Source organism: Hipposideros armiger, unplaced genomic scaffold, assembly GCF_001890085.2.
Source record: "Hipposideros armiger isolate ML-2016 unplaced genomic scaffold, ASM189008v1 scaffold_571, whole genome shotgun sequence".
In the NCBI taxonomy this organism is placed as follows: Eukaryota; Metazoa; Chordata; class Mammalia; order Chiroptera; family Hipposideridae; genus Hipposideros; species Hipposideros armiger.
This window is the reverse complement of record NW_017731921.1, coordinates 1,067,623-1,095,289: the sequence shown is the minus strand read 5'-3', so window position 1 is coordinate 1,095,289 and position 27,667 is coordinate 1,067,623. Positions and strand designations below refer to the sequence as shown.

Sequence of the window (27,667 nt, the reverse complement as noted above, 5' to 3'; positions counted from 1 at the left end):
CTTTCTAGGTAGATGATTTTCTCCAAAAACAATGTAATAAATTTGCCTCTACTGCAATCTTATTCTAGATGAATTCTTCAATCCCAGCTTATTTTCATAGATCATCAGGTTGTAATGAAAGTATTATGGTAGCCACCGTCTTGTGAACCATTTTCTCTAGCAGTGTTTTTTAAAAACAATATAAAATGTATTGTCTGAAACCATTTAAGTAAGACTAGTCTGTGAAAGTGGATACCCTGCAATGTTCTGTCCTGATTCCTATTTTGAGAAGCAATGACTACCCCTAACGTTACCAACCATTCCCCTCCCTGGGTGTGGGTATTGGGCATGTCTTTTAGGTATATCAGTAAGAGGAGAGCAAGGTGTTCCCGGTCCACCAGGCCCCACTGGACCTCGAGGGCACCCAGGTCCATCTGGACCACCAGGAAAACCGGGCTACGGAAGTCCTGGACCCCAAGGAGAACCAGGGCTGCCAGGACCACCGGGACCATCAGGCACTGGGAAGCCAGGTTTGCCAGGACTGCCAGGAAAACCAGGGGAGAGAGGACCATATGGACCAAAAGGAGATATTGGACCAGCTGGTTTACCAGGACCACGGGGCCCACCAGGACCACCTGGAATCCCTGGCCCAGCTGGACTTTCTGTTTCAGGAAAACCTGGACAACAGGGAGCCCCGGGAGCCCCAGGACCCAGGGGCTTTCCTGGAGAAAAGGGTGCACCAGGAGTCCCTGGTGTAAATGGACAGAAAGGGGTAAACGGATATGGTACGCCTGGCCGTCCAGGAGAGAGGGGTCTTCCAGGCCCTCAGGGTCCCATGGGGCCACCTGGGCCTCCTGGAGTGGGAAAAAGAGGTGAAAATGGATTTCCAGGACAGCCAGGCATCAAAGGTGACCGGGGCTTTCCAGGAGAAAGAGGACCGAGCGGCCCACCAGGCCCCCAAGGTCCTCCTGGGGGGCGAGGACCAGAAGGCGTTGGAAAGCCAGGAGCCGCTGGAGCCCCAGGTCAGCCAGGGATTCCAGGGCCCAAAGGTCACCCTGGGGCTCCAGGAATAGCTGGGCCCCCAGGGGCCCCTGGTTTTGGGAAACCAGGCTTGCCAGGCCTGAAGGGACAAAGAGGACCTGCCGGCCTTCCAGGAGGTCCGGGTGCCAAAGGGGAGCAAGGCCCAGCAGGTCATCCTGGGGAGCCGGGTCTGACCGGACCCCCCGGAAATATGGGACCCCAAGGACCAAAGGGCATCCCAGGAAGCCCTGGGATCCCAGGCACTAAAGGCGCGACAGGGCCAGTCGGGCCCGCAGGACACCCTGGGGTTAAGGGAGAAAGTGGTGCCTCTGGTTTAGATGGAAAACCAGGGTACCCAGGAAAACCAGGTCTCAGTGGTCCTAAGGGTCACCCAGGGTTACCAGGCCCAAAAGGTGAGCCTGGAGTAGGGGGACCTCCTGGTCTCCCAGGTCCTGCAGGCCCAGCAGGAGCTAAGGGATTACCTGGACACAATGGTGAGACTGGTCCAAGAGGTGCTCCTGGAATACCAGGTACCAGAGGCCCTGTTGGGCCACCAGGCATTCCAGGGTTCCCTGGATCTAAGGGGGATCCAGGAACTCCAGGTCATCCCGGTCCAGCTGGCATAGCAACTAAGGGCCTCAACGGACCCACTGGGCCGCCAGGGCCTCCAGGTCCGAGAGGCCACACTGGAGAGCCTGGCCTCCCAGGGCCCCCGGGGCCCCCAGGCCCCCCAGGCCAAGTGGCCCTTCCTGACGGCTCTATAAAAGCAGGCCAAAGGCCCAGTCTTTCTGGGATGCCTCTGGTTAGTGCCAACCAGGGTGTAACAGGAATGCCTGTATCTGCTTTCACTGTTATTCTCTCCAAAGCTTATCCAGCGATAGGTACTCCCATCCCATTTGATAAGATTTTGTATAACAAGCAACAGCATTATGACCCAAGGACTGGAATCTTTACTTGCAAGATACCAGGAATATACTATTTCTCCTACCATGTGCACGTGAAAGGGACCCACATGTGGGTAGGTCTGTATAAGAACGGCACCCCCATAATGTACACCTATGATGAATACACCAAGGGCTACCTGGATCAGGCTTCAGGGAGCGCCATAATCGACCTCGCAGAAAATGACCAGGTGTGGCTCCAGCTGCCCAACGCCGAGTCGAACGGCCTGTATTCCTCTGAGTATGTCCACTCCTCTTTCTCAGGATTCTTAGTGGCTCCAATGTGAGCAGACTGCCACCAAGCTAATATAAATCTGCATCCCCCAGATTCGGTGTTCCCCGACTTCACCCCATCCCACAAAATGCATATGGAGGTAGGCTGAAAAATAGCATGACTCATTTTAATTTTCCAAAATACAGATTTGAGCTTTTGGACCAATGAATTTCCCACCCTGAAAAAAGTGAGCAGCAGTGGTAAACAATATGTGAAGACCCTCTCAAATTTCTAGTGAGCAATCCTAAGACTCTCAAGTTTTCAGTGAAGTCCTTCAGTTTTTACAAATTTCACCATAAAACTCCTGCTAAGCTAAAATGTAAAACGATTGCGAAATCTCCGCCCCCCCTCCCCATCTTGGGTGCTAAATTATGTTGTATTTGATTTCAGAAACTCAGCATTTCCTTTTAAAATAAGCCTGTTTCAAACAATTAACAGGAGAACTTCTAGGAAACATTCAGGAGGTATTGTATTTGTATGGAACTTAAATACTTGAATATTCAAATTTAAAAGACACTGTATACCATAGGATCTTTCTGATGGTGCATTACTCAAAGGCTCATACAGCTCCTTGCAATAAGATCTATTCAAATACAGAGGTGCATAGAGACTTTTTACAACTCTCATAAAAATCCCAAAATGTTATGTTGAAATGAACCAGAAATGCAAGGTGCTTACTCCCTTCTCAAACTTTTTTTGCCGAAAAGCTTCCTATATACCTGTCACAACTTGGAAGCAGGTGTCTGACCTATTGTATTTATTTAACACAAGCGTGATTAATTTGATTTCTTTAATTCCTTTATCGAGTTTTATGTAATACGATTTTGTGGGTTTACAGAACATTAGTAGGTGCCTTATGCTTCCCATTCCAGTGAAATTATAACTAATGTCAAGGATTTCAAAATCTGACTAGAAATGAAAAGACATTATTTATTTATGCTCTGTACTGTATTTTTATATTGCTGTTTAAAACTTTTAAGCTGTGCTTCACTTATTAAAGCACAAAATGTTTTACCTACTCCTTATTTACAATGCAATAAAATAACATCAATGGATTTTTATGTGGAATTTATTTGACAGCAGCAATTTGCATTTGTCAACCATTCTTTTCAGGCTTTTCATTTTAGAATGCTAATACAAAGTAAAACAATAAAATGGTGGGTGACTTTACAGCTGTCGTGGATATGCCTATCTTTTGGAGACAGGCATTCCCATCCACCCAAGCACTTAGTGGAGACTGTGAAAAGGCACCCTAGAACCACATGTGACCCATGAGCCAGGGTGAAGGGCTGGTGGCTGGGCACAGAAATGTGAGATAATCACCGCACCACCATGCTATCCCTCTGGGAGGGAGAGAAGCAGGTGACAGGGAAATATGCAGTTTGAATAAATATTCTGCAGTCCCTATTTGTTGACTTGACATGTTTTTAGTCATAATATTTAGGATTATTTTAATGGCTTAAATTACATTAAAAGGCAGGCAGGCAGGCAATTTTTATGCCAATCAAAAGACAACATTTTTCTATGCTGGAAACTACTGCTCTTTAGGCCTCCGTCAGCCCATTGGTTGAAGCAGGAAGAACAGTCTGGTTGAAGTCACAGGGGTCACTTACTATAAAGGCATTTCTTTATACCTTAGAAGTCATCTGCGTAACCCAAGCAAACCTGTGAGCAGAACCATGAAACCCTAGGCTCAGGCTGGTGACATCTCTGCTCTCATTCTGGGTCAGCCAGCCCTGTTTTTTAAGCTACGAGAATGGAATTTTCACTTTTCCCAATTGTCTATAACTACTACACTAATGGTGACAGGTGCCGCCAACCATCATTCCCAAACCAAGAAACAGCAAAACTTGAACTTCAATTCTGGGGAACAGACAGAACAACCCTATTGGCAGGTATGCAAAAGACACCATAGCTTAGACTATGGGCAACTGTAGCCATAAAACACATAAACCAAAGAACCTCTTATAATGTAAATGGTACCAACTATATAGTGATATGTAACATCAAATTAAATCCTAATTAAGGAACATGAACTACTTCGAAGTAATTCACTGGATACACAGCATTTAACAAACATCTATGAGAAAGTCTCTGTTCACATTACTCACCCTTAAAAGCTGACATTCTATAATTGTGTTGTATACCAGCAACTATATCCTTCCAAAAATCAAATGCTTTCTGACCATTGTTCTGCTAAAAAACAAAACCAAACAAAAAAATTCCAACTGTAATACATGCAAAAATTCTGTTTTTAAGCATAGTAGGAAATGCTTGGCAAACAACTACAATATTGCTGTATTCTAAAATAGGGTCTCATGTTTTCGAATAAATAACAGGTTAAGAAGCTTCTCATCCTTCTAAACGTGATTTTAGAAAGAGAAACCTTCCATGAAAATCTCGCTACAATGATATATAACATATGACTAAATATTACCATAGCTTTCATAGTCCACATAAGATAAAAAATTCCAATCATTATAAAGTATAAAAATTACAGGATATTTTAAAAACATAAGTAAATTTATAATGTTATAGCCTCTGAGATATCAGAATGTGTTACTTTGTATGTACCATAGCATCAACGGGGCTAAGAAGCCTAAAACCTTAAAACCCTAAAAGCTGGTTCCTTGAGAAATCAGTGCACATTTACTTGAATTTCAATATAAAATAGCACCAAGTCTCTACAGGAGACATCCAGGAGGTTCCAAATCCAGAATTTAAATCACTTTTATTAAGATGTTTTTTAAACCAGAAAGAAAATAAATATTACATTAAAACACACAGATATTTGTATCTAATTCTACTACTAGATATTTGTATCTAATTATACGAACTGAAATATTTAAAGACTGACACATTTGCCTGTGATATTATGAAATGAGATACTGACTTTATCTCATGTTAATAACAACTTCTACAAACACACCAGAATTATTGCTCCACAGAAACTTTCACCAACACACGACTGTAATTCAGATTAAAAAATAAACAATTAGCTATGTTCCATTATAAATATAATCACTGTTATTTTAAAAGACAACACATGCAAAAAGGTAAGGGATTCTAACATAAAATGGGTTTATGTTCATAGGTCTTAAGTTCTGAGAGTAAATTGATATAACCAGAAATCTATTTAATTTTGGTGCATAGAACAAAGTCTATATGCATTCAACTATGCTCAAAGTGATGAATTTAAAAGTTTCATTGCATTTCCCTGGTTTTATTTCATTTAGACTGCTTAAGGACATGTGGATTTTCTTAATTACCTTTATTTTTTTTATTTTGTTAACGAAAGCAGGAAAATATTTTTTCCAGATGCCAGTTCATTTTTTTTTTTCTAGACTTTTGCACCCCCTGCTGGAAAATAGATTTATTATCCCTGGGGAAAAGAAAGGTCACAGCTATTTAATTTTCCAAAAACATTTTAACTAAATTCTGTTTTTCTCCCTCAGTCACCTCTGAAACCACAAAGAGGAAATTGAGTAAACTCTCAACTCAAAAGACATATATAATTGATTCCTCTGATTTATGACTAAATACATATATCAGTTCCCTAAAAAAATGAAAAAAAAAAAATTCACCTTTGTTAAAGAGTCCACCACTCTGGCACACAGAAGCGCTCCTGGCAGGTCAAAGTAGTTATCATAAAAGTAATATTTTCCTAAAAAAAGAACAAAATTTTAAACTGGGAACAAACGAATGCCTCACTTATGTGTCATACACAGAAACCTGGCGGAAGAGACATGAGATCTTAGTTTATAGTTTAGTTCCTTACAGGAGCCTCCATTTCAATTCAAAATGGCTCCGTGATAGGCTATCATTGTCTTTTAAAGAAGGTTTTAAGCTATGAGGATGCTATAAGAAAGTAAAAATACAATATCCATAAATCAAGTATTCTATTAAAAAATATTTATGTTACACTTTAAAAATGTAAAAACTAAAAACAGGCTATGCCTCCAAATATGAAACGGATTAAGAAAAAGCCACAATTTACACCATCGTTACTGAATTTCATCGTTACTGAATTAGGGTGATACTTCACCCTAACACTGAAGTATCATGAAGTGCTCTGCACGATAGTGCTTTTCCTTATCTGTGCTGCTTGGCCCCCCTAGAGTAACCTATGCGATTTCTATGTAATTTCAGTACAACGTGAGAACCACCAGGGAGTTGAGAGGAACAAAAACATGTGACATGTGGACCCAGTGTGCTTATCTTAGAAAAACTAAGGAGCATGCGACAGGCACGCCCCAGGATCTCGGGGACCAGAGGGATTTGATTTATCCCTTTGGCCTTAGGGTGGACTTAAATTTGAGCCCTTCCTTGGCACAGATGTCACTTTTGATCCCTAGGCAGATACTTTTGATGACCCATGTCACATGCTCTTGGCCCACGTCTGATGCCAGCCACAGCTGAGCTGAATAGCATCTTCCTCCTCAAGCACTCCTGTGTCATTCACTTTCTGGAAGCCTCTGGAGCACGTGGCCCATGTAGCCAGCCTCATCCAACAGGGTGAGAAGTCAGCGAGTGGGTGCTGCAGCTTCCCGTCCCCTGGATTCACAACTCTGGGAGGCATTCTCTGAGCTTCTCCTTGGAAGTCCCAGTGGAATCCAGAGTCCCCTTATTCTCCCCTTCCATGTCTCACCCTCTCCACTGTCTCACCCCTGCATCCTGGGATCAGGAGCAGCCATTCTGCTCGGGGGAACCCAACCTCACAGGGAACTTGGTACAAAGGAGCATAAAACAGAACCAACAGATGGAGCCAGGTTTTAGTTTAATGTAAGAAGGTACTTTTCAAATGGTTATAACTCCTCTTGGGCACAGTATTCTCATCACCGGATTTTGAGTCTCCCCTTCTCCCATTTGTAAGATATGAATGAGGTTATGGACGACAGCTGTCTTGTTCCTTAGTGTCCACTAAGCATCCATCATCAGCATATGATAGGCACTCAAAAACTGTTTGCTGAATGAATGAATGAGTTCTCCTACAACAGAACTGATTATTTTGGAATGCTGGAGTGTAAGTTGGGATAAAATCCTTTGCCTATCCCTTTAAATGTCACTAGTGCCCTCACTTCTTACTGTCAAATTATTACAAATGTATAAAAATAAAATCAAAGTTCTGTTAATTCACAAAACAGCTGAGCTGGTTTGTGTGTCCTTTCCCTCAGTTAAAAATATTTTGGTTGGCATAGTCTCCCAGTTTCTTTACTCTTTCAGAGATGAAATTGTTGGGGGAACATCTCGGACTACTTTTCATTTCTAAGAAAGGTTAGGAATGGCTTTGCCAGGAATCTGGAGGAAAAGGGAGATGATACCCCATGTATATTTCTGCCCATGCTCTGCTCTGCTGTGAGGCCACCAAATATTGCAGGGTTCCTCAGACCCCAGACAGTGGGCACAGCTTCTCAAGGTTCACGAACCTACATTTTATCTTATCTCTTGCCTTTGACAGCAGCGTGACTCGCCTAAACCTGATGGGTAGCTGTCCTGAGCACTGTGGGGACAGGAGGGGTCTTATTGCCAGTTGCATACCCTTGCTTTTTCTCTCCCTGTGTGGTCATTAATAGACAAACTCAGTTTAAGAGTTGAAATATTGATTATGAGTCTTGGTTGAGGTCTAATCAAATAACTCGTTGTTTAATAAGGGCTCATTGACTCCTGCCCTCAAGGCAAGGGGCTGAGGTCACTCAACTGTCAAACATGGGTGGACCTCTATGTGGACACAATGAGGACTGTTCAGCCTTGACCTATTCACTGGGCCAGGTTGCTCTCAATGCCTCTCCCAACAGCAAACTCTTGAGACTGAACTACATGAAGGCATCAACCCTCCACCTGCTTTTAGAGCAGACAGCTCATTGGGAATGAAGTGATTGGTGAGCTCAGCTCAATAAAACGAGCCTCTGAAGCAAGACCAAGTCCCAAAATCATTGAGCTTTGCACACAGAAAAACTGTTCCCCAAGGATCCACTGCCAACACTATTCCCTTTGCAAACTACACACTTTTAGTGGTAATCATGAACACATTGGGGTAAAAGAACAATTTATGTTAGCATAAGTCCCACTTCTCCTGCAGATGGGTGATATTACCTCCATTTACAGATGAGGAAAGTGATGCTAAGCGTAGCTTAGTAATTGATCTTTATCCAGCAAGTAACAGAGCCGATATGATCCAGGACCGGCTCCAAGCCCCTTATGATTTCCACTAGAACAAGCTGTTTCTGCATAATCCACTGGTTTGGGGAGAAAAGATCAAAAGGACTTGCTCTCTGGAAATCGGTTGGTAAGGAAAAACCATACTTATGCCAGGTCAACAATCTGAAAAGGGATTGTGGAAAACTGTCATTAAAATGTCTACACCCATCAGTGCTTTAATTGCCCTAAAGGCGCTGGTAGGGAATGTGCCTGACAACTCTCTGCTTAACTCCGAGAATGAATATGCTCAATGTAGAAGGAAACAACATAGAAAAACATCAATAGGAGTTCCTGAAACTAAAGGCTTTATTTAGCCATATTATTCAAAATTTTAAGCCTGCGTATCCTTAGAGCATCTGTACTTCTACGAATTTACCTTGGATATATTTACAGAAGCACAAAACATACATGTGTGACCATGTCACTGCAGGCTTGTTTGTAATGCCAAACACCAGACACAATGTAAATGTCCACCATAGGGGGCTGATGAAAGAAATCACAATACAGGCACTGGATGGCAGAGCGTGCCAGCATTAAGAAGACCGAGCGAGGGCTGTCCGTGTGTGTGGCAATGTGACAGCATCTCTAAGATGTAAATTACAAAGAGCAAAGTACAGAAAATACATGATCCCTTCTGTATACTTTTAAAAAATAAGCCTTGGGAAAAGGGAATTTTGGTGGACAGGGGCTGGATATAATTACTCTTCATTTTATTCCTTTCTGTAATATTTAAATTTCCTAGCTATATGCTTACATTATCTTTTTTTAATGTAAACAAGGTTTAATTGGGTTGTGAAGTCATGGGCATTTTCCTTCTTTTATACATCTCTACATTAAAAAAAATAGGTATTATTTTTTAAAGGCATTAGCTTTCCTTATTATTTTGCAGAAACAACAGGCCTCCGTGATGTCACTGCTTGACCACTGGGCACCTGGAAGGGAAACACTTCCCTAATCAACCCAATTAGGAGTAGATAAGCTCCACCGTCATCTGCAGAGTGCTCCTGGGTAAATTAAGCACCGGAGAGAAGCTGTTGATTTCAGGAGGCAGGGCATCCAGTGGGCAGAGCAGTGAGTAAACAGGTGGGTCAGGTGGGGTGAATGTTCTTTTCGTAGCTGGGAAACACTTTACTACTTCAATACGCCCTGTTTCTGAATGGATGTCACAGTGAAACACTTAGTTATGTGTCTAGCTTTCCTGGGTTATTTATAACCACCTACATCTGGAGAGACAAGAGTTCTCTATCCTCACTTGAGTAAAAGGCTATCCACCCATTTAACTCACTCTAGTTAGTGGTACTTGAGGTGTGTGAAAGCACTCTCTATCTAACCCCAATATGAAGTCTCAGTTTTTCCTATCAACTTATTTTATCAAGAGCACTCATACTTCCTGACATTTTCATCTCTCTACAAAAACAAAACAAAACTCTCAAAAATCGCAAATGTAATCTAATGCAAACAGAACAGTGATGAGGACTAGCTCCAATTATTTTCAGGTTACCACATTTTCTAAAGGAGAACAAACAGGTGCATTTCAAAAATGTAATGTGGGAGAAAATGGCAAAAAAAAAAAATTGGAACAAATGAAAAACTAACAATTGACTTTTAATAAAGTCTGTTTGTAGTAATGTTTTAATCATCCCCTATTACTTTATGAACATGTAAATCTATAAATAATTTTTGAAAAATCTTCTCATGTTTACCCAGGGTGAAGCTCTTTAAAGACTGGGAAAAATGTACAAAATCATTTATAATAAAGAAACAGACAAAGGGAGAAGATACTAGAACTGGTAATAAGGAAGAGAAGTCTAGAAAACAGGAGAGGTGGGTAATATGAAATGAATGTAGGGAGAAATGAGGGATAGAGAAACAAAAGCAAGGACTGAGCACGTAACAAACTGAAAATACAGATGACTAAAGAATGCATTATTCCTAAGTACTACCTTTTGACTCCAGAACAAGTGCAAGAAAAAGGAGTGTCAACAAAAGCTTAAATAAAACAGAACCAACTACCAAAGAGAAATCAGACACATGTGGAGAAAATACATCCTGTTTCTATAAAACCACAGCTGCTCCCTTGTGCATCCTGTCCAACAGGAGGCAAGAAGGTCCTTATTCATGTTCTCATAGGTTCAGGGTCCAAAACCAAAGGGGAGGGAATGGCAGTGCTGCTCCACGGAGTCCTACCTGATCGGCACGACATTCCAAAGTCCGACATGAAGTGCTTCCACTCCTTCCTGCCAAACTCCTCGGCCACCTCCTCGGGCGCCATCATCCTTGTCCCGTGGCTGGCCCTGGTTTGGGGAGATGAGGCACACTGTTCATCAATGGCTCCCTTAAACGCCCCATCCTCCAGCCTTGCTAGTTGATCCCCCTAAAATTAATAAAGTTTTCCTTGTTTCTGTTTTCAGTTGGATGACTTCCCCACTCAGGATTCTAGGAGGCATTTCCCTTGACAGCTCTAGTTCTTCTTCCATTTCATCCATTAACTAGCAAGTGACCAGGAGCAGCTCATTCAGAGGTCCACACCATGGCCCTTGCCCTGGACCTATAATGTAGAAACTATAAATGGTAGTTTCTCTGGAAGAAATATGACACTACCCTTTCTTAAGACGTTGTCATAGAACTATGAAGATAAAATTAACCTAACTGGAGCAATTAAAAAATGACTGTGGGGGAGAAGCTAAAAAAAAAAAAAGACTGTGGATTGGGTCTGGCAGCAGGAGAGAAAGAGCGGCCAATAGGAGCGTGAGCAAGGGCCGTGAGACACCGAGACCCAGGGGTGGGCCAGCTGTGAGCACAGGGGGCTGTGAAGATCGGCGGGCAACCTGCCCACTCAGGGACAACACAGCTAAAAGCCACAATGGAAGACAGCGAGCCGAATGTGACAAAACTCGGAACAGCAAGACAAGAAAGTAGCTGTTTCCTATGCTCGCAGTATTGCTTTTCCATTAGTTGGTCCTGGTTATGGACTCTTGGCCTATGGAGAAATAGCTAATATTTTATGCAGTTTATTATGAGAAATTATAATGCTAGAGAATATCATTATTATTCTCTTGGTGTTATACTGCGGTAGCAAAGCAAAAGGAAGGGAAAAAGAAACGAAATGAAAAGGGCAAATGTAGGGGGAAAAAAATCACAAATGAACTCCTTTTTATAAAGAGGCTAACATTTTAGACAGTGATATATAAAGATGGAGGAATCCTGAGTGGAAGATATGATCAGACAAGGAACCTACTATATTCGATGAAAGCAGGCATCAAGGAGATGAGTTAGTAAATTCAGGAGAAACTGCAAGTTAGCCAGAACTTGAATGGAGAGGGTGAGACCTTGCAGGGAGGGGTGTTGGGAGCAGGGGAGACAGACAGACATAACAATGAAAGGAAGAAACAAAACTGTGGAATGCTTTCTGTGCTTTTACCCATGATTTAAGGAAGCCAAGTACACTGCAACAATATGACAGTGTTAAATCCATGGTCAAAGCTGCATTATATATGTATTTATACTTATATACATGTACTCTATCTCTTGGTGCCCCAAGGAAAACAGGCAAATGAATAACAAAGTAATCAGAAGTGGAGCCACACCTACAGCTTTAGCTCGCTGCACTTCAGGGGGAGGTTGGGGGAAGGCATGAGTTTGTCCTGTGCAAAAAGAATGATGTATCAAAAGGGAGAGTATGCACAAGGGGTAAGCTGCACCCAGCATCCTCTTTTTGGACTCTGATTGTGAGTATAAATACCGTGTTTTCCCGAAAATAAGACCTGGCCGGAGAATAAGCCGTAGCATGATTCCTCCAGGATATGGAGGGCACGCACCCCTCACATGAGGGTTTTATGACCTGTTTCAGGGAGAAGGGTGCCTTTTCCACAAACTCCTTCAGCTTAAAATAGTCAGTATGCCAAGGTGCCATATTTTGACACCTAGAATCATGCAAGGGCTTATTTTCTGGCTAGGTCTTATTTTGGGGGAAACAGGATAGTAAACCGCACAGCTGCATGACCATGTTGACTGCCCTGTACTGTCAGTACTGGGAGAAGACAGAGGCTCGCTCCATGCTGCCCTCTGTCAGACTCAGAGCAGTGGCAGCCCCTGCTTCTCAACTGCTTGCTCTACTCTTACCAAGGCTCACAGTGTTGGACCCACCCTGAGAGGAGGGAAGGGAAGGGAGTCAGCACTGAGTGCAGGAGAGGGAAAAAGGCTGATGAGGGTTTGGGCAGTCTACAGAAACTTTCAGGAGGAGCTGGGATACACCATGAGTCCTAGGTAATGGGGGCAAATTTGGATAAATGCAGGAAGAGAGGTGTGCACAGGCCATTAACACCTACCCAATTCCAATGTTATTCTAGGCACCTACATACCCACCTAACACAATATAATTCCCAGATAGACTGCAACAGGTGGTCAGAGACATGAAGCAAATTATTAATATTCTACTGTGTTTTTTTGCAAATACTTCTGATGAGCTGTTTAAAGAAACTAGATGTTTAAGTCTAATGCTTACGATTTGTATTGAAATGGCTCACATGATTCATACAAAGACATGCAGACACACAGAAATCTGTCATCGGATTGACTGAAATAATAACATTATTTAACCATACCTTAACAATCAAATGCTATATAGTAATAAAGTGTCCTGGAAAGAGTCAACTTTTTCACAACTAAATTTTATTACCTGAGGACGGTGCCATTATCTGCAAGTTTAATGAAGTTCCCTTCTTCCAGATCCAATGCCAAACCCTTGCAACTAAAATAGAAATGTCTGATTACCAATCATTTCATATATTTACCTAACCCAAGAATTAATAATCTCTATTTTCAAAAAGTCACAATGCGAAAAAGGGATTCTCCCACCCAGGTGAATGGTATGTTAATCAAACTATTAAGACTATCCAAGGATACTAAAATTATATATCATCCACAGAGCAAGTATATAAGGAAAACTGTTCAGAGGCAAACGAAGGATAGCATGTTCACTTTCTAAAATCCTTAAGCTTTTAAAAAGAGGAATACAAAACTTAAAGAGAACAAAAAAAATGAACATCGTTGAATGTCTCTGTTACAATGAGCAAATGTTTTCTATTAAATAAAACACACACCCTACATGCACACAATTTATATTCTTCAAGTTAAGATCTTAGCCAGTGTTTCCCTACTCTTTAGATTTTGTCTCAATTTACATCAGATTATAAGACTAGCCCTCTGGGGCAAGGCATTTATTGAAAACCACTAAAAGAAAGTCAAATATGTACTAAGTTTTAGGTTCTTCAGTGTAAAAAACTTGTGGGATTTGGGGGGAAAAATGGGTACAGATTTATTATTATAGATAATAAAAGCAAGAAGGTATAATGGCCACCAAATACCAAGAGAATTAACCAAAAATGACAGGGTAGTTTAGAAGCATTATTTACTTTGGTCCATAGTAAAATTTCCGGAGTCAGCAGTTTCACGTAGGAAAATGGTTCTGTTTCTTCCTTTTCCAAAAGGGATAAATCAAAAAGGGCTAACCAAACATCGAGGAATGTATAATAGATGAACATCATTGCTCTAGAATTATTTCTACATGAAATTTTTATGTGTTTTAGGACTACTATTAATTTGCACATTTAAAGGATTTTTGTTTGGTTTTATTGTTTGAATGAGGAAGAAAGGTAAAGAGAGCCTTGGGAAGTTGAAAAGCCTAACCCAGAATCCCAGCTAGGAGTCACAGACGAAGGAATGTCTATCCAAATGACAGAAAACCAAGTGTCCTAATTCAGTCACTTATTCAAAAGATGATTTCTCCTCTTCTACAGTTCTGTATTTGAAGGGCAACAAACTAAAACTAGTTAAAAGATACAAATTTTAGAGACAGTCTTAACCTCTGAAACTCTTCATAACAATGCAACCAATGCAAAAATATCCAAATTAGTCACATATGCTTGTAGCTTATCATATTTAACTAACTATGTCTAAACTTAAAGTAGAAAGGACTTGAATTCATTAAACATAAAACTTTTGGTATAGAAGGCATCTTGTCCTGTGACTCAATTTCACATTTCACTTTCTACCTCCATAGAAAAGGAAGCATTAAGATTTTACCAGCAACAGTTAAAAATCAGATGGAATGGGCAGATCTGAAAAGCAAGAACCTACCAGAAATCCCAATGTTCTGGAGTCACGTTGAGCAATTCCTTGTCATATCCTTTCTCCTTGACCAGGAACTGGGCGAAGCTATTATAAATGAGCTACAGATACGGGGGGAAAAAAGAAAAAAATTCAATAGAAATTTTGCTATTCATTCTTAAGTCTTCACAGGCCTGAAGACCTAATGAAATTACTCATGGGGCAGGTGAGGAGGACAGAGGTGAAATTGTAAAGCTCTTCAGTTTAATCCCCCGTCACAAGCAATTTAACCATTTCTGCAAGCCCCAGGAGGCTGTAGTGTCTTTTTTATTACTCCAAAATTATACCACCAGTATATGATTACAATTATACAACTAAAGACAGTTATTCATCTTACTTCCGAATTCTCATGGGTTGGGGATCATGAAGACTTGATAAAGCTTTGTAAATGTATTTAACACATCACCAAAACGACAAACATATTGACCATTGTATCATCACATCTATCCTCGGTTCATCCTTGCTAGACAGGCCCCACCTCAGCTGATACAAAGTTAATTCATGTATCGGAACCCACAAAATGGAGGCTGCCCCAGTGACCCAACCCATGTCAAAAATCTAAAGCTAAGTCAGCCTGCATTGATGGGAAACGCCTGTCAAGGAAACCGAACACACACCAGTGTCCTCCAACTCAGCTTTAGCTGGCTTACCTTACCCTAGAAAATAGGACCTGCTAGTCTTATAAGGAAATCCCCGACCCCCTAGCCAATCATGTTCCATTTCCGTGTTGCCTCTTTTAATGCTCTGTAAAACTTATTTTTGCCCAAAATCCTTCTGGGGAAGTACTCCACTGCTGGTGAGGCACTGTACTCAATTCATGGATTGATTTCCCTTGAATAAAGGACATCAAACTTGTTTGTTAATTGTTTCAGTTTTGTCATTTGACACAGGGAAGTCTCAAAGAGAAACACACATGGACACCAGGCAGGTGATCTAAAGGAGGAATGATGAAGCCTCCATCAAACACAGGAAATAACTACTTTTCCACCATAAGAAAAACTGAGGAAAAAGTGCTCTGCTGATTGTTGACAGATCTTCTGATTTCTCAACAAAATCCCAGCTTTCTGAGTAAAATATCTGTTGTTTTTTTAAAGAGCTGGCTCAATTTTTAAAGAATTGTGCATACCGAACAAAAGCAAGCTAAAGGTGGATGAAGGTCTACATCAGCCCCATCCCATTCTCCTTCAGAAGCGTGGTTTAGGCTCCCATCATGTACACTTGAAGCTGAGGCAGAGTAGTAATCTGGGGTCGGACTTAGCAGTGTCCATAAGGACACACACGGCAACCTGACCCTTCTTCTATAGATGTTAACCCACGACAGGTTTAGGTAGCATGGGATGGCACAAGGGAAGCAGGTGTAGGCACAGCAAAAGGGGTGGGAGAAGGCCTCTTTGAGGTGCTGATGTTTACATTGACACCTGCAAGGAGTAGAACTCAGCTGGGTGAATTCAGAGGGGAGGGGACAACCCAGGTCCACGGGGGTACATGGCCGAAGTTGGGAGCTGGGTTATGAGTGTGGAGAAAGCAAAGGTTCCTTGTGAAACACAGCTGTTCTGTCATAAAGCTTATTACAATCACTATACATGTACTCTCATGAAATACAATGTGACCTTGGTCCAGGCCATTTGTAAATGCACCCACATTGTATCAACTCTGTGTATCAACAGTTCTCAGCCCTGTGGTGATTCAGAATCACAGGTGATGGTTCTTAAAACCACCCAGAAATTCCAAGCCTACAGGATAGGGTGGGGCCCAGGTGGAGCCCCTAGAGCAGCAGGTTCTCAACCTGTGGGTCGCGACCCCTTTGGGGGTCGAATGACCCTTTCACAGGGGTTGCCTAAGACCATCTGAAAACAAAAAGATATTTACATTACGATTCATAACACTAGCAAAATTACAGTTATAGAGTAGCAACGAAAATAATTTTATGGTTGGGGGTCACCACAACATGAACTGTATTAAGGGGTCACGGCATTAGGAAGGTTGAGAACCGCTGCCCTATAGGATTCCTGCAGCCCAGAGAGAACTGAGAACCACTGATTTGTTATATGGATTTTTAGTCACTCATTAAAAAAAAAAACCAATAAAAAATGTACTGAGTCACTCTGAGATACAACGTACAAGGGACAATAAAAAATACACACACGACCCTGCCTGCAAGAAACCAGTAAACAGAGGTAAAGGGAATTAACATGTAAAGAGCTTGGAGATTTGCCTGGCATACAAGTAAATTCAATTTAAGTGCTGCTATTATTATCAGTCAATGTTCTGGGTTTAAAAAAAGGCCCTCACCTGTAGCATTTCGCCATTTCCATGGTACAAACACTCCCACCTTGGCCAGTTTCAAGCTACCAATGGTCACTGCACACTATTAGACTTGCTCTGGTCAAGTCTGGTTAAGTACCTTATTCAGTTTTGGACAATCGGAATTTCTCACCCCTTGGCAATACTAAGATATGGGCCTGTGATCCCAATGGGGTCAGATTCCTTCCTGAAAGGAGCCCTTTCTAGTAGGGCTGCCAACCGGAGCGTCCAGAGCTGTGTTCCTTACCTCTTGGAGACATTTCGGTAACAGGAGAGAATGGGGTCAATGTGTAAGGAGGAGAGTACAGCGGTGCTGAGAAAAGCAGGCCATCTGTGCCTTAGAAACCCCTGGTCTAGCCCCACAGCCTCAGTGCTTGGAGCTCTTCCTAATATTGTGTTGAGTTACCCCAGAAGCCTCATAGCACAGGACCTCCCTGACCAGCCAGCCTCCTTCCCCTCCTAGGCTTAGCTGCCACTTACCACCTCAGTCTCACCTGACTAATAATAATGCACACTCCACACTGGTTGCAAACTGGTGCCCTATGGGCCACGTGCAGACCACAAAGCATGTCTGGTTCCCACCTAAAGTTGCCAGGCAAAATATGAAATACCTAAATGTGATTTTCAGGCAAACAAATAATTTTTTTATTTTAAGTATATCCAATGCAATATTTGGAATATATGGATACTACAGATGTTTTCGTTATTTGAAATTCAAATTTAACTGGGTATCCTGTATGTTTCTTTGCTCTCTGGCAACCCTATGATCCTGCTGTTTGAAAATAAGCTAACATTTAAAAATTGAAAGACTTCTCATATAAGACACAGATTTCTAACTTGTCTTAGCATTCAGTCTGGCAAGACTGAGCCCCCACTCCTCGTCATGGCAAATGTTGGCAGGAATTGGGCATGGCTGCACCTTCAGGACGGGCACAGTCTCCTGGCTGCCACAGGCCCTGCTCTCCCACTCACACATTTAAGTTAATTGCTTGGCTCCACACACTTCTGAGTCTGCAAACCCAGGAGGGCACAGGTGTCATCACTTCTAGGATGCCTTTCCTAAGCCCCCAGGTGAGGTGACATGCCAGCTGCACATCTGCACAACACTCCGCACTTGTTAAATGACTGTGCGGCTGAAGTGAGAGGTACTCCCAGCATTCCAGGATTCAGCTGCCACTGACTTCTCCAGCGTCTCCTGCTACTCCCCACCCACTTCCAGGTCCTGGCTACGGCCTATTTCCTCTGCCTGAAGTGCATCTCTCTGCCTCCTCACCTGCCAGCTCGAGCTCCTGTGTTGAGGCCGAGCTCAGGCATCACTCAAGCCAGGCCTCTCCTATGGGCTTTGCAGCACATATAAAACATGGTGGTGGGGGCCAGAAACGCGCCAGCCAGACCACCTTGCTGGGTGACCCTGGGTAAGCTACTTGTCATTTGTGTCCTGTTTTTCCTCATTTCTAAATAGCCAACTATGATAATAACATCTATCTCACAGGGCTATTGTAAGGATCAAACCAGTGCATCAAAACAATGCTTTTAGAAGAGTGGCTGTAAGTGCCATATTCAGTTATTCAATACCTATTATTTATTCAATCATTCCAAAATTATTTATTGAACCCACTATGTGCCAAACACTCATTTTGGCACACAGAATAAATCGCCCGAGATACTGATGTCGAGTCATGGTTCTAGGGCAGCGGTTCTCAACCTTCCTAATGCGGCGACCCCTTAATACAGTTCCTCATGTTGTGGTGACCCCCAACCATAAAATTATTTTCATTGCTACTCTATAACTGTAATTTTGCTAGTGTTATGAATCGTAATGTAAATATCTTTTTGTTTTCCGATGGTCTTAGGCGACCCCCGTGAAAAGGTCATTCGACCCCCAAAGGGGTCGCGACCCACAGGTTGAGAACCGCTGCTCTAGGGGAAGATTCCAACAAGGAGGAAACAGGAAAATTTAATACTGTGTGTGCTATGAGAAATTAAGGATTTTATGGAAAACTGGAGGTGGAGGGGGAAGGGTAAACTTTAGGGGGCTGGGAGAGGCTCTGCAAAGGGAATGCTATCTGAGACCTGACATATGAGAAGTTAGTGTGATGAAGAGAGGAGGGCCCCAGACATAGGTAACTGAGAACTTGCTGCAAGGGCCAGGCTACTGCCCTCACCAGAGAGGACAGGAACTAGCTTTCCAGCAACTTAGCCCCATTACAAGGCCACTTGAAAGCCTGTGCGTCTTCTGTGTATCCCGAACTCTGTTATGGTGCTCAGCACACTGCTGGTACTTAATAAAAGATTTCTAAACCAAAAGTGATGCAAAGCACAGTAGGTTACTGTTTCCAACCTTTAAACATCACTTATATTTGAGGCTTGTCGTCAAGAATCCTTGTGTTCGAGGATTTTATATTCTGACATCTTATGCTCACATATGCACAAGATTGGCTCTAACATGACAGTGGTTTTTAACAGTATTTCCTGCAAATGAAGATGACTAGAGAGGAGATACAAGAAAATGTGAACCAGAAGAGGATATGAAAGGCACGGTGGGAAGGACAATATGATTCAAAAACCTAGAGGAAGTGGCCACAGAATCAAGAAGTAAAAAAAAAAAAAAAGACTTCTTAACTCTCAGTATCACTAAGGAAATACCTGTACAGTGGGAAAGCAGAGAAGTAAAAAATTTTTAAGCGTCTGTACATAGAAAACAGGAGTAATTCAGACATTCTTTTTACCTTTGACCAGGTAACTTGCCCAAGATCAGAGCTGGTAACAGAGAAGCAGTTACCTTAAGTGAGGCAGTTGCCACCGAGACCTCACTTTGACCACTGTGCTCATAACCAGCTTTTTCTACTTGGATGCTTAGATCTTTGACAAAAAAAAAAACAAAAAACAAAAAAAAAAAACCTCTGAATTTTTCATAGTGTTTCCCTGTGAAACCAAAGGAATGAGGACAATTCATTTGAAGGTACAAATGTGGAGTCATACATATTCCACTTTTGTCTCTCTCCCAAAGCTCTGTGAGGACCCCAGCTTTGCAGGCTGTTTTTAGGGTTAGAACTTATTCAAAGTGCGTGGAGCACGTAGTAGGTGCGTAATGTGTCTTTTCTTCTCTTGTTAAAAGACAAAATTAGGGCTAAGTACTTAACTGACTTTTCAGCTAGTGTTCCTTCCAATACACCACACAATCTCTCCCTGACTACGGTGTTGAAAAACTGACAGGTGGTCGCATGGGCGTGCAAAAGTAAAAATGCAGCCAAGGAACATACCAGCCCCTAACCAGGTGGCTGTGCAGGCGCGGTGCTGGCGCCCAGAAAGACTTACAGAGAAGTTCCAAGTCGGGGGATCTGCAACGGACATCCCCAGCTCCCCAGCCCCGCCCTTCCTCTGCCCTAGGAGCCGTCTCCTCAGTCCGATCTAGTGCAATTTGTCCCTTCCCCTTTTCTTCCGCAACCTCTTTCAAACTTGGCTCGTGGATGGGCTCAAAAGGCCGGTGCCCACGGCACGGGACCCAGGGATGCACACATCCGCCCCGCCTCACGGGGGGAGGCCGTGTTCTGCGTAAAGGCACGGCAGCTGCAGGCCCCGGCAGCGCTCGCCGCAGCCTTAGTCGGGAGGAAACTCCAGCCCCAGCCGCCATGGAGGCTGCACGCCGTGCGCCCCGGACAGCCCGCGCCACTCACCGGGGCGCTCTCGGGCAGGTTGTAGCGACACAGAGTGTGGTCCAGGTCGAAGCCGACCACATCACAGGCGGCCAGGGAGAAGTGCTGAGCCATGGCTGCGCTGGGAACACCGGCAAGCGCCTCTGCGCCGGGAAGGGTGCAAGGAGCTCTCGAGCGGGACGATGGGGTACCGGACCCGGGAGGACGCGGCGGGGGCGGGGCTGCGTCCGCCCCTGGGACGCGGCGCCGCAGCCTCTGGCACTGCTCGCACTCGCGAGCACCGCCCCTGGCCACGCTTCTCCCCGCCCCCCGCGCGTCCGGGCTTCCCGGCGCTCCGCCCTCCCTTTTGCAGCCTTGCACTCGGCTGACCCTGGCAAGCTAGCTCCTGCACGCCTTTCCGCCCACCTGGGATTCCCCAAAGCAGGATGTGAGCAGGAGCAAAGCCACTACTGCAGGAATCGGGGGATTAGCTAATCCCCTGTTGGCACGTAGCCTTTGCCACAAAATTAACCGGGATCCCCTTCGTTTTCAAGGCGTCAGGGAAATGAGGAGATTTATAAAGTCAACCTGACCCTTCAATCTTGTGCGCGGAATAAGATAAGATTATGGAGAAAATTGTATCCACTAGTGCCCTTCTGACCACATTAGCCTAGAATTTGGAAGATCTTTTCGCCCACGAGATCTCTGATCATGGGTTGAATAAAAACTTTATATTCCAGAGTAAATTCCTAAGTAGTAAAATGGGGGACCTTTCTAATGCACCCGTGTAGTGCATTAGAAAATAAATGTATTAGAAATTCTGAAAGACCATTTTGCAAATTGACACTGGTTAAGGAAAACAACATTGGTTATTTTGTTATTTGATTATCTTATTTTTTATTGTAATGAGTTTTTCTATAGAAGGATATCAGAAACTTTATAGAACATACTGCAGAGAGAGAACTTCATGCAAACAGAAGGTTTTAAAGTTTATAGAACACAAGATGATTTGAGTGACAGTTTTCTCCGTTCTCTCAAGGATTGAGTATAGCTAATATCATTTTAGATGCACAGGAGAAAAGTTAATTCATTACATACAATGGGTGCTTGGGGCATTTAATTCTTCCAGAGAACACCTGGATATGAAAGGCTTGGACTTTGAGATCCTCAAAATCATTGGAAGGAAAAAATACAAATCTCTCCATTAAAAAGAGAAAATATAAATTTATTATCATTATATTGCTTCTGTTTTAAATTTAAAGTATTACTTTTTCCAATGGGAAAACAATAGTCATGATATAATAAAAATATAATTGATTGAGAATTACATTTAACCTTTATGAATACTAATGCTTATTAGGATAAGACCTATCAGGAGATTAATTTAGTGCAATAAATACTTCAATATGGCTGGACACATTATACCTAGTGGACCCATTTGAATAAATTGATAAATTGTTCCATTATAACTCTTAAAAGCCCAAATATCTTTTGAATAGGAACAGTAAAGAATCCTCAAGAAGATTGAGCTGTTCACTGATAAGAGCCCAAAAACCATGTCTTTAATGTCTGTGAATAAAAAGAGAAAAAGCTGGGTGGTTTCATAGTTTGTACCTATTTCCTTTTCATGAATCTGTTAGCCATTCAAGTTGACCTTAGCATTCCTCTTGGTCCTCTGCAGTAGAGTGCCTGCCAAGGTCAAACTTCCAGGTGGACTACACATTGAAGGCCACAGTCTCCTTGGAGGACATCTTATTTTGTTGTGGAAATAGGCACTTCAGGTATTTCCCTTAGTAATGTAAATGTACAAGTGCATTTATTGCCAGAGGGAAAAGTCAAAAGGATTGTTTTTGTTGACTTGGTTGGCCCTAGGAATGGCCAATAGACCTAGACATGCTCATCAATAGTCATATCTACTTGTTGAATAACAATTGTTCATTTCTTATATTCCTTATGTCCACTCAAAGAGCTGTGTGCTGGAGAATCTTTGACTTTTATACTTTATGGGAGAATTCAGCAAATAATTCAATCCCATCATCCTGAAAGATCTTGCTCCTCCTTAAGATCCGCTCACATTTCCTGGCCAATACCTTAAACCTCAGTTTAACTCCTCTAAGAACATGTAAGATGGCTCGCCTCCCTTCTCCCACTCTCTATATAACCCTGAACTTAAATACAAACATTCACCTTGTTTCGAAAAGGCTTATTTTCAAATAAAGATACGTACTTCTTTTTTCCTGTGCATTAAACTTTTATCACATTTACTGATGAAATACCACAGCTCTTCTATTACCAACCATAAGCTCAATGTTCTATTCAGATACCGATTAATTTCTGTTTCTTTGAGTGATATATTAAATATGGGCACTCATACAATTTAATACCCCAAATCCCCCAAAAAATCCAATTAAAAAATGGACAGAGGACCTGAATAAATATTTCTCCAAAGAGCACATAACAGATGGCCAACAGATATATGAAAAGATGCTCAATACCACTAATCATAAAAGAATGCAAATTAAAACCACAATGAAATATCACCTTATACCTGTCAGGATGGCTATCATCAGTAAATCAACAAATAAGCACTGGTAAGGATGTGGAGAAAAGAGAACTCTTGCACACTGTTGGTGGGATTGCAAATTGTTATAGCCACTGTGGAAAACAGTATGGCGATTCCTCAAAAAATTAAAAATAGAGCTGCAATACACCCAGCAATTCCACTTGTGGGTATTTATCTGAAAAAGACAAAAAACACTAATTCAAAAGGATATATGTACCCCTACGTTCACTGCAGTATTACTTAAAATAGGCAAGATATGGAAGCATCCTAAGTGTCCATTGATAGATGAATGGATAAAAGAGATGCGATATACATATATATGCATAAATACATATATATGTATATAATGGAATATTACTCAACAATAAAAACGAATGAAATCTTGCCATTTGAGACAATACAGATGAACCTAGAGGACATTATGCTAAGTGCAATGAATCAGACAGAGGAAGACAAATACTGTATCAATTCATTGACATGCAGAATCTATTAAAAAAAAAAAGAAAACAAGTGAATAAACAAAACAAAACAGAAACACACTCATAGATATAAAGAACAAGCTGATGGTTGCCAAAGGGGAGGGGAGTGGGAGGTTGGGGGAAAATGTCAGTGTTAAGGACTGAATTGTGTTCTCCCAAAATTCCTGTGTTGAAGCCCTAAGTCCCAAATGTGGCTATTTGGAAACAGGGACTTTAAGGAGGTAAGTATGGTTGAATGAGGTCATAAAAGTGGGGCCTAATTCAATAGGACTGAAGTCCTTATAAGAAGAGGAAGAGACAGCAGAGATACACATCAACAGAGGAAAGGCCATCTGAGAACACAGGGAGAAGGTACAGTCTGCAAGCCAAGAGAGGTTCTACCAGAAACCAACCCTACAGGGCACCTTGATCTTGGACTTCCAGGCTCCAGAACTGTGAGAAAATAATTTTCTGTTTGTTTAAGCCACCCATGTGGTATTCTGTTAAGGTAGTCCAGGCCTAATAGAGTCAGCAAGGAGATTTCACTCTAATCAGTGTTGTTGTGTCAAATATTTGCCATTCAAAAGATCCATAACTGATAAGCTTTGGCTTAAGCTATTTTGTTGGTTCTTATAATTTTGGTACTTTTACTTTTATGTAATAGTAATACCATGTTGTAAAGTTTTAGGTGTTTTTTTTTTAGCATTACTTGTACTGAGTTTTTTCTTATAAGTAGAAAGTTGTGAAATAATTTAGAAATGCTTAGAAATAATAAGTCATGATATTTATTGCTGTTTCTCTACATTTGAATTTCAGTGTTATAACTGATCTGCATTTTAATGCATAAAATGCTATAATTTAGCAACTTTAACTTTAGGTATGCCTTTTACTTAATTTGTTATTTACCTAAATAATAACTTTGTGATCAGCTAGCTTAAGTTTTAGATTCTTAAACAACTCATGAAATGATCTTTTGTGGATTCGTAAAACTGTATGTTAACATCTACATTGTAAATGTTATTTACCAAACTTCTGTTTGGAGAGAGGTAGAATGGCCTGTTTATTTTTCAGTAGTTTAAAATATGTTTTTCTCAATACTCTAAACACTGTAATGTTCAAACTTTTATATAATCTAAGCCAATCTACACATTTTCTCTGGACCAGATAATTTGTTTAAGGGGAAACAATAAAGTTTATTTAGTAATTTGAAAAAAAAAACATGACATAAACAAATGCCTAAAAATCTCTACAGCATTTAAATATTAGCCATTTAGCTAAATAGAATCAAAAGCTGATTTGTAATACTGGACTGTGGCCTTAAGATGGCAGTAGTTCTGCATTAGGAATATTTTCATTTGATAAGTAATGTGAAAATCCTTAAGTTTCTTAATAAAAAAATACACCATTTTCTTCCTTCCATTTCTGCTCTTTCTACAGGAAAGGAAGCCTACTTAGAACTTTTGCTGTGTGTTTTTTTTTGTGTGTGCATGTTTATTTATTTGTGATGGTGGAGAGGGCGGATGTGATGGGACAAAGTCTTTTGATAGGAAATTTCTTATTAAGGTTGTGTCTGAATAAAGAACCAAGTGTTTAAAATATAAAATGAGGTCCTCTTGCAAAAAGAGCTAAAGTATGAAGCAGCAGAATTGTGAATCAAAAAGCTCTCAAATGATGTTGCAATGGATTGAAATTTAGTTAAGACAAATGTTAAATCTGGGGGTTAGGTTCCAACAATCAACGTTAACAGTATATGATGGAGAATCTTGATTTAACATCAATTTGGAAATAAAATGTGGATAAATTCAAGGAAACCTCAGCTAGCCCCAGCTTAAATTCACTATCTCTTTGGTAGTCACTTTACCATACTTCCCTTTGCTTTGGCTGTCCTTTTGGGAATGTGAGGGTTCTCAATTGCGGAAGGGTTAACATGTTGTCAAAGAGTCTGGGAGAGACTTTGGGTCTTTGGTTAGTGGCATTCATACAACTGCTTTTCCTCAGTTCGCCTTCCCTGTCAGCCTTTAGTTGCTCTGGCCATACCAGCAATACTGTCAACAACTATTCCTGCTGTATAAACCCTGAAACCCTTCTAGTTACAGTGTCATCAGAAAAATCTTTAGTTTTGACCCAAATCTTGAGGCCATTTCAGGTTCCATTCTCAGCCCACCTCTGCATCTCTCTTGAGCAGTCCCAGGAAAACTTCATAAGAAACTTCCAGCTTCCCAGCCACAGAAAAGGAGGGTATGTGTCAGGGTCGGGGAAGGTAGGGTGGCTAGCTCAGTTCCTCTCTCAATCTAGATGTGACCCACCATTGCTTTTCTTGTGATTGTCCCATATTTTCATAGGACACTCAGCAAAGCTGTCTTCTTTCAGAATTCTAAATGGGAATCAGGACCCAATTCTCTCTGCTTTTGGATCTCCACGCTCATGTGGAGGGTCAGTTGTTTCCCATGCAGGGGATTTAAACTTGCAGTGGGACAGGGTGTAGGGCCCTTTCTTAGGGATCCACATGAATGGCTATCATGTTCTCCACCCTGTTTGCCTGGGACTAACATTGTCAGATAAGACACAGAATGCTCAATTAACTCTGAATGTCCCAAATAGTCTATGAAACATACTAATACTAAAAAAATTCATTGTTTGTCTGAAATTCAAATTTAAATTGATATGCTTTATTTTTTTACAAAAGATTTTATTGGGGAATCGGGGAAGGGGAACAGACAAGTTGCTGTCCTTTTGTTCTTCAGTTTAGTTGTGGAGGACGTCGCTTCACTGGCCCATGTTGGTATTATCATTGCACTCTTCCCGGGTGAGGCAGATCGGTCGCCAGCCCCTGGATGGCCACTTATGTTGGCTGCTGGCCACTCACGGTAGCTTACGGCAGCCCACTGCAGCTTCACTGCAGCCTAGGTCGTTGCTGGCGACTCAAGGCAGCCCAGCTTTAGGTCGAGCTGTGTTCACTATCTTAGCTGTAGAGGGCGCAGCCTCACTGGCCCTAACGTGTGATTCAAACCGGGGCCCTGCTGCTCAGAACTGGCTTCCCAAGCCAACTCTTAACCAGTGCGCCACTTGGCTGGCCTGATATGCTCTATTTTTATTTGCTAAATCTGGTAACCCTATCCAAGATATACACTCCGCATCCATTTTAAAACCAACTTTTTGGAATATGTTTTTAATTGATTTTTTTTTTCTTTCAGAAAGCCCAGGACTTCAAAATCAAATGCGCCTTCTCATTTGCTATGGGCTGAATTACATTCCCTCAAAACTCGTGTTGAAGCTCTAACCTCCAGTATCTCAGAATATGACTGCATTTGGAGATAGGGCCTTTGAAAAGGTGATTAAGTTAAAATGAGGCCTTAGGGCATCCAATCTGACTGGTGTATAAGAAGAAATTTGGACATACAGAGATGCAGGGTGCATAAGCACAGAGGAAGAAAGGCTATGTGAGGATACAGCAAGAAGATGACCATCTACAAGCCAAAGAGAGAGACCTCAGAAAAAACCAAACCTGCTGACATCTTGATCTTGGATCCACCCTTCCTGCCATTGTTTTTTCATATTCTCTTCTTAACAATATATTCCACACCAACCCTTTTGAACAGCAGTATGTAAATGAGCATCAAGAGTCTTTGAAATGGTTTATATATGTTGACATATTTAGACATCTATTCTATGATTTCTGTCCCAGGAAAACTTCAGGCAACAGGATAACTTCTGGACATTGACTATGTAACAGTTTCTTCTTTTCTTGGCAAAGTAGAAGGATTAATAAATTATTGCTATACCTAATATATAGTGTGGACTTACTGTAAGATTCTAAACATTCCATATCAAAAGAAAATGTGATTGAAGGAAGGGAACATGGTTATGATCCTATGAGAAACCTGTGTATTCAGAAATGGTACTAACATACTATAACATAATTTACCCCACTCCTGTGTTTTAGCTAAACATTCCAACCATTATTCCTCTAAAATGGATTCTTGAAAAACATTCAGTTAATACAAAAGAAGGCAGAAAAAGAAAATAAATAAATGGAATGCTGAACAAATGGGAGCAATAGAAAGCAAATAACAATGTGGTAGATTTAAACACAGTGTATTGATAATTATGTAAATGATGTAAGACTT

The 27,667-nt window shown here is 41.6% G+C and overlaps 2 protein-coding genes across 4 annotated transcripts in view; one reads left to right on the top strand and one right to left on the bottom strand.

Moving 5' to 3' along the window:
• Positions 1-3,263, top strand: part of COL10A1 (collagen type X alpha 1 chain) — a 31,950-nt gene extending 28,687 nt beyond the window's left edge. For all 3 annotated transcript variants that reach the window (XM_019623962.1, XM_019623963.1, XM_019623964.1), the window contains one exon: positions 339-3,263. In XM_019623962.1, coding sequence (XP_019479507.1) covers positions 339-2,227 — 1,889 coding nt within the window. In that variant the 3' untranslated portion in view covers positions 2,228-3,263. The remainder of the gene's footprint in view (positions 1-338) is intronic.
• Positions 1-20,748, bottom strand: part of NT5DC1 (5'-nucleotidase domain containing 1) — a 133,848-nt gene extending 113,100 nt beyond the window's left edge. Inside the window, exons 1-6 of the mRNA XM_019623966.1 lie at positions 20,562-20,748; positions 14,551-14,642; positions 13,091-13,162; positions 10,600-10,706; positions 5,799-5,878; positions 4,326-4,410 (exon numbers count right to left, since the gene is read on the bottom strand). Coding sequence (XP_019479511.1) covers positions 4,326-4,410; positions 5,799-5,878; positions 10,600-10,706; positions 13,091-13,162; positions 14,551-14,642; positions 20,562-20,654 — 529 coding nt within the window. The 5' untranslated portion in view covers positions 20,655-20,748. The remainder of the gene's footprint in view (positions 1-4,325; positions 4,411-5,798; positions 5,879-10,599; positions 10,707-13,090; positions 13,163-14,550; positions 14,643-20,561) is intronic.
• Between the last annotated feature and the right edge of the window lie 6,919 nt (positions 20,749-27,667).